The sequence below is a fragment of the Sinocyclocheilus rhinocerous genome, unplaced genomic scaffold, assembly GCF_001515625.1.
Source record: "Sinocyclocheilus rhinocerous isolate Xijiao unplaced genomic scaffold, SAMN03320098_v1.1 scaffold303, whole genome shotgun sequence".
NCBI classification, from domain to species: Eukaryota; Metazoa; Chordata; class Actinopteri; order Cypriniformes; family Cyprinidae; genus Sinocyclocheilus; species Sinocyclocheilus rhinocerous.
Genome location: NW_015656152.1, coordinates 848494 through 855127, shown reverse-complemented (window position 1 = coordinate 855127; position 6634 = coordinate 848494). Strand labels below are relative to the sequence as shown.

General features: G+C 37.5%; 2 protein-coding genes across 3 annotated transcripts in view; both read left to right on the top strand.

Annotated features, from left to right (window-relative positions):
- LOC107719434 (protein eva-1 homolog A-like) overlaps positions 1–1791 on the top strand; it is a 53600-nt gene extending 51809 nt beyond the window's left edge. For both annotated transcript variants that reach the window (XM_016526844.1, XM_016526843.1), the window contains one exon: positions 725–1791. In XM_016526844.1, coding sequence (XP_016382330.1) covers positions 725–1101 — 377 coding nt within the window. In that variant the 3' untranslated portion in view covers positions 1102–1791. The remainder of the gene's footprint in view (positions 1–724) is intronic.
- A 2171-nt stretch (positions 1792–3962) lies between these two features.
- Positions 3963–6634, top strand: part of LOC107719433 (EF-hand domain-containing protein 1-like) — a 9790-nt gene continuing 7118 nt past the window's right edge. Inside the window, exons 1-5 of the mRNA XM_016526842.1 lie at positions 3963–4025; positions 4302–4526; positions 4807–5094; positions 5168–5320; positions 5401–5593. Coding sequence (XP_016382328.1) covers positions 3963–4025; positions 4302–4526; positions 4807–5094; positions 5168–5320; positions 5401–5593 — 922 coding nt within the window. The remainder of the gene's footprint in view (positions 4026–4301; positions 4527–4806; positions 5095–5167; positions 5321–5400; positions 5594–6634) is intronic.

Below are 6634 nucleotides of genomic sequence, written 5' to 3'. Positions count from 1 at the left end.
TACTATTTTATATATATATATATATATATATATATATATATATATATTTATTTATAATTTTAAATTTAGATTTATTTATTTATTTTTATTTTTGTATAAAACGTGTTTTGCTGAAACTCATGGATTTGATTCCCAGCAAAGTTCACATACATGAACTGATGAAAATTTATGCCATCAACACATCATAGATTTCTTCAAATAAAAGCATCTGCCAAATGCATAATGTCCATGTTAATACCTTGCGAAACTGGTAATAAAATTATGTACGCAGATTCCACAACCTTTCAGGCGTGTTCATGACCCTAAATGAGAAAATTTAGATTTATTTATTTATTTTTATTTTTGTATAAAACGTGTTTTGCTGAAACTCATGGATTTGATTCCCAGCAAAGTTCACATACATGAACTGATGAAAATTTATGCCATCAACACATCATAGATTTCTTCAAATAAAAGCATCTGCCAAATGCATAATGTCCATGTTAATACCTTGCGAAACTGGTAATAAAATTATGTACGCAGATTCCACAAACTTTCAGGCGTGTTCATGACCCTAAATGAGAAATAGTTACACAATTTCAGGGAAAACATTCTCTGTTAACCAGTATTTCTGATATCCCAAAAATGCATTTGTCTCAAATTGACCGAGAACATAATATAAAGTTTAAGAAAGTAAATGGGTCGGTTTGGATTTCATGTTGTCTGTTTTCTCTCTCCATCCCAGAGCACCCGGAGCGCTGTGCTCTGTATTTCATGTGCGGCGTCTGTGGCGGTCTGTTCCTCACACTCTTCGCACTAGTGGTTCAGATTTCCTGCCGTACGGACTGTAAACCTCATCACGCCGTCGCTAAGAAGCGTCCGAGACCCGCGGACTCCGACAGCGACACCTCTGACTCTGATTCGGACTGGGACTCGAGCTCGGACCTCTCGGCCCGACGGCACCGGCGCTTCGAGCGCACGCTCAACACAAACGTCTTCACGTCGGCGGAGGAGCTGGAGCGAGCGCAGCGATTGGAGGAGAGAGAGCGCATCATACGGGAAATCTGGATGAACGGACAGCCGGACGTCCCAGGAACACGCAGCCTGAATCGCTACTACTAGAGCGCCGCCTCTGATCGGACACATCCAGACGGGAAGCTACTAACGGGACGCTAAAGCGGCTGGAGTCGTCGCCAGTGTGGCATTAAACAATGTATTTTGCAGTGGAAATAAGCTCTTTGTTGAGGCGCAGTTTATCCCTTAGCTTCAATACGCAGAGGTGAAAGGTCAAATGCTGCGTTCAGACAAGTTGGGTTTGGGTGTGTTCCTACTTGATGTCTTGAAGTTGGAGATTTTCCGCAGCATGCGGCTGAACTAATGCTAAGGCTCATGGGAGATGTGGTTCAGTTGAAAGCTGGCTCTAGGAGTCTATAGGCAGCTCTGAGAGGCGTGATAAGCTCTAAGCACTGTGATTGGTCCTTCACTCCGCCTGTCAAACAGTGAGGACCGCCTTCTGTAAGGAGAGACCTGAGCAAATTAAGTGCCTTCCAGTTTGATCTGACATATACACATATACAGTACAGTGGGCCTAAAACGTATTTGGACACTTAAAAATATCTGAATGTGATTGCATTAGGAAGCAAACATAACAAACCAAGCTGCATCTGCAAACAAATGATGCTGGAGCTTCACTTTTCTGCATCAGTTTTGCTTAATGACTTCTCATCTCGTTTCAAAGTGGCCCAATGCATTTTTTGCTTACACTTTACAATAAAGTTCCATTTGTACTGGAACTAACAATGAAAAATACTTCTAAAGCATTTATTAATCTCAGTTAATGTTACTTTTAATTTTTACTAATACATTAAAAAATTAAAAGTTCTATCTGTTTATATTAGGCTATTTATGGTACCTGAGGTATAGAAGCCCATTTCCACCACGGGACAAAAAATAAATAAAAAAAGGTAATAGCACTGATCTATAATAGAGAATTATTATAGAATCATTATAAAGATCAGTGGGTTATCTTACAATTCAGACTTGCTTCTCGCAATTCTAAATAAACTATATAAAAAAAGGAATTTTTCTTGCAATTCCGATTTATTTCACATTTCTGACTTTCCTTCTCAGAATTGTGAGTTTATATCTCAAAATTCTGACTGTATATTTCACAGTACTCACAGAATTGTGAGATTAAATTTGCAATTACCTTTTTGATTTTTTTATCCTGTGATGGAAACAAGCTTCCATAAACATGAACTAAGCACAAACAGTGTTTGTATTAACTAAAGTTAACAAAGATGAATAAATACTATAACAAATGTATTGCACATTGTTAGTTAATGTTAGTTAATGCATTAATGGGGCCTTATTGTAAAATGTTACCCATTTTTCTTCATTTTTAACACTAGATCATTTCATTATCATCATTTTAAACCTAACAGGCTTCTTTTCTTTAAAAAATAAATGCAACTTGGCTTGATATTTTATTATCAAATGCAGTGACATACATGCATTTTTAAGGGTGACGTGTCCAAATATTTTTGGATATTTTATATATATATATATAGACATGCTGTAAAATCATTTCAGCCTTTATGAAATCTATTTTGATATTTAAATAGTTTTTGATACCATTATTTTTTGGATGAAATATTTTTATACTGTGGCAAAGCTTGCCTGATTGCTCAGGGATGCAATCCAAGTGTTCTGTGTATAATCTTATATTCTTTAAGGGGATGAGAGACATATTCAAATGTTCCTGCATAGATGCAACCGTGACCTCAAAGAGGCTCTTATAGGATCATGATGGACATCAACGTTGTGCCTCAAACACAAGACACATCTGCCAACACAGTTAATCACTCAATGACTTTAAGCAGTGCTTTCTGATTGTTACAACTGTGGTTAATGTGTTTCAGTTTCTGTTACATGATAATGAGGGCTCAGAATTAGTGTTGATGATACAAAACCATAAATAACACACTTTATATTCTTAAAAATAAAGGTTTTCAATAGTGATTATATTCAGCAAAGAGCTTCTTCTTATTAAGAACTAATTGTGGCTATATAAGGTTCCTGAGTTGGCTATATATATAACTGAAGTTTTTGCGGAAATTAAGAAGTTACTACAGGTGAATAGTTATATATATATATATATATATATATATAAACACCTTTAATAGAAAATGTTAATAGAAATGGCCATTAATAAATTTAAGACATTTAATGACATATATTGAAACATTTAATAAAATGTATTGATATATTTATATCCATTAACATTCTTACTACATTTTTAAGCAATACCTAAAAGTAGAGATCTCTAAATATTACTTAAAAAAAAATATGGCCAACTTTAATAGAACAGCCTTTAAAAAAAAAAAATAGTGTTAATATAATAGGCCAAGCTGATACACAGTCATAAAAGTTTGGTAAAGAGTCACTATTGTGGAAAGTAGCCTATCATGTAGTTTCCTACCTCTATGTGAAACCTTTATTTTTAAGAGCCCATTACCACACTGAGATCCTTTAATTTTTATTTTTTTTTTTTTTTTATTCAACAAGCCAAAACATGAAGTGACTCAACATTGGTATGCATGTGGATGTTTGTTTGAGCTCTTAAATATTGTAAAGCAGTTTTATTTTCCAGCAATATTTCAGCATGGTTTTTATAGGAATATCAGCTTGTGTACAGAGCAGGACCTGTGGGAGGTTTTGTTTTGGTTGTTATGGAGCATTAAATAAACTGCATTGAACAAACTGATCGTGTAGCGCCGCCTGTTGGTGAAGGAGCCACGAGACGCATGAAAGGAATTGTTTAACATCACCATGACAACCGCCAGTGTTGGCGGTCTCCATGGAGACCGTTATAAGTAAACCTCCTCATGGAAGCACAGCAGTCCCTTGAGAGAACAACTTAACTTACTTTATTTGCTTATACCTTTAATTTATTTGAAGCTAGATTAGAGTAATAAGCCATAATGTCTATAAATACAAGACACGGGCTTCCTTTCCTGCCAGGAAACTCATTTCGGGATTTAACGGTGAGACGTTAACCTCTAAGTTAGGCCCCGTTCATCTTTCTTCAATTGAGTTTACGTTTTTCCACGTAACGTTACTTTTTGTAAAATAAAAAAACTGCATTATTACATCTTTATAAATGTTTTTAAAACACATTTTAGATTTTCGTTGCGAATGAACGAAGTATTCATTCATTTATTCTTTTTTAATTCATTCTTTACATCTATATATCTTACAGATGGTCAAATATAATGATAGGCTATCATATATTGACCCATGATTTCTGTGCTGTCATCCAGAAATCCGCTTTCCACAGAGCTCAGACTCTGGGTTTTAAGAACGGTTACGCTCTGCCCCGGCGGCCCGCGGTCGGCACCGGACAAGATCCGCTGCTGTCGGTGAACATCAGTCACAGCGAGAGGAACCAGCTGATCAGAGACATCCCGAACCTGACCTACGGGACCGACACACACCGACCCCCGCCGCTAGACTTCATACCGGCACACGCTGCTTATGACAAGAAGGTGAAGAGTATCTATCTATCTATCTATCTATCTATGTCTGTCTGTCTGTCTGTCCATCAATCTATCGTTCTATCACTCTGTCTCTGTCATTCTATCTATCTGTCTGTCTATCCATTGTTCTATCATTCTATCTATATATTTACCTATCTATCTATCCGTCAATCTATTGTTCCGTCTTTCATTCTGTCTATCTATATCTATCCTTCAATCTGTCTCTTTATCTCTCTCTTTCTCTCACTAAATCAGAACCAACCTCTCACCTTTACCCTTTGACTTTCAGGTGCTGCGTTTCTATGGTTACTTCCGGCAGGAAGTGTTACACTCCCCGGATGAGCACTTCTGCATTCGTCCGGTGGTGATTTATTATCACCTGGAGGACGACAGCATGTGTGTGACCGAGCCACCGGTGGAAAACTCTGGAATTCCTCAGGGAAAGCTGATCAAACGTCAGAGGCTGCCCAAAAACCAGCGCGGAGATCTGTACCACTGGAAAGACCTCAATGTCGGGATGGACATGAGCTTGTTTGGAACAGTTTACAGGATAACACGCTGCGATGCCTTCACACAGGTACACACACACTGAGTCTACTAGATCTCTGCTTCTGATGGGTTTGGTTTGATGTGTGTGTGTGTGTGTGTAGGTCTTCATGGAGAGTCAGGGAATAGTGCTAAATGAGTCAGAGTCTATTCCCAATGATCCGTACACCATCCGGCGCGCTCAGGCACAACAAACCCACATCACACCCTACGACCACAATCATCAGCTGGAGCGCTTCCTCGCCCTGGATCGCCAGGTAAACACACACACACACACACACACACACACATGAATACATTTAAAGTCTTTCCCTCGTCATTTCTCTGCTGTCTCCAGGTGCTGCGTTTCTATGCGCTCTGGGACGACTCAGACTCTCTCTACGGGGAGAAACGGCCTGTAACGCTGCATTACTATCTGGTGGACGATTCGGTTGACATCTGCGAACATCACGAGGCCAACAGCGGCCGGGACCCATTCCCAGTGCTGCTCCACAGACAGAAGGTTCCCAAACACATCAAATCAACCTGCGGTGAGATTTCAACACAGAGACTAACCTGCTTCAGTTTTGTTGCTTTTTATGTTAAAAGAAGCTTAGACAAACCAAATCAGGGGATCCCAAACTTTGACAGCCAAACCCCTTAGATGTAAAATATTTACTTTATAATAATTAATATCCTCCTGACTACCAGCTATGGAGTTTTGTCCTCTGTAGAGGACATTGTTGCATGTCACAGTTTTAAGTCTGGATGTCCTGTACAGAACACATTCAGGGCTTTCCAGAGATACCAAAGTGACGTGACATGTGGCCAAGTATGGTGACCCATACTAGGAATATTTCATGATTGTCCACTGTAGAGGACACCAGGACTTAAAGCATGTTTATTACACATTTTGGGAGACACAACAAATGAATAGAGAAAAAATTATGTATCAATATTCCTATTAAATATTAGATATTATTATGAAAATCTTGCTAATTATTATTCCCATTATTGCACTTATTTGTTCATTCTATGTTGCAAATTAGATACAGTTTATAGATAAATTGTATATAATGGAAAAACTTGTTTATGGCCATTTTACACACATTTTGCATAAAGAAAAATGTTTTTTAAAAATATCTTTCATAACATAGTTGAGAATCGTCTTTATATGAAAATTGATTTGTGATTAAAACAAAAATCCCACTGTTTTTGCCTTTTCATGTCTTTTTATTTCTTAAAAAACAGGACTTTTTAAAGTCCCGATGTCTTCTACAGAGGACGTGGCATAACATATGAATAAAATATCATGTTCCAAAAATTTTATTTTTCAAATTTTTTCTTATGCTCTAAACAATGTAATGACATGACAAAATACTAAATTCACAAAACAGTTTTTTCCTGGTAGTCAGGAGGATATTTCAATAACTTAACTTCATGGTATATGAAGTCACCACTTTAGTTGAGGGGCCACACACATGATGAAATCATGAGAAGCTAATGCTTAGTTAATGATGACTACTGTATTTGGATTAGTGCTGGGCGGTATACCGGTTCATACCGAATACCGGTGTTTATTTTTGTTATGA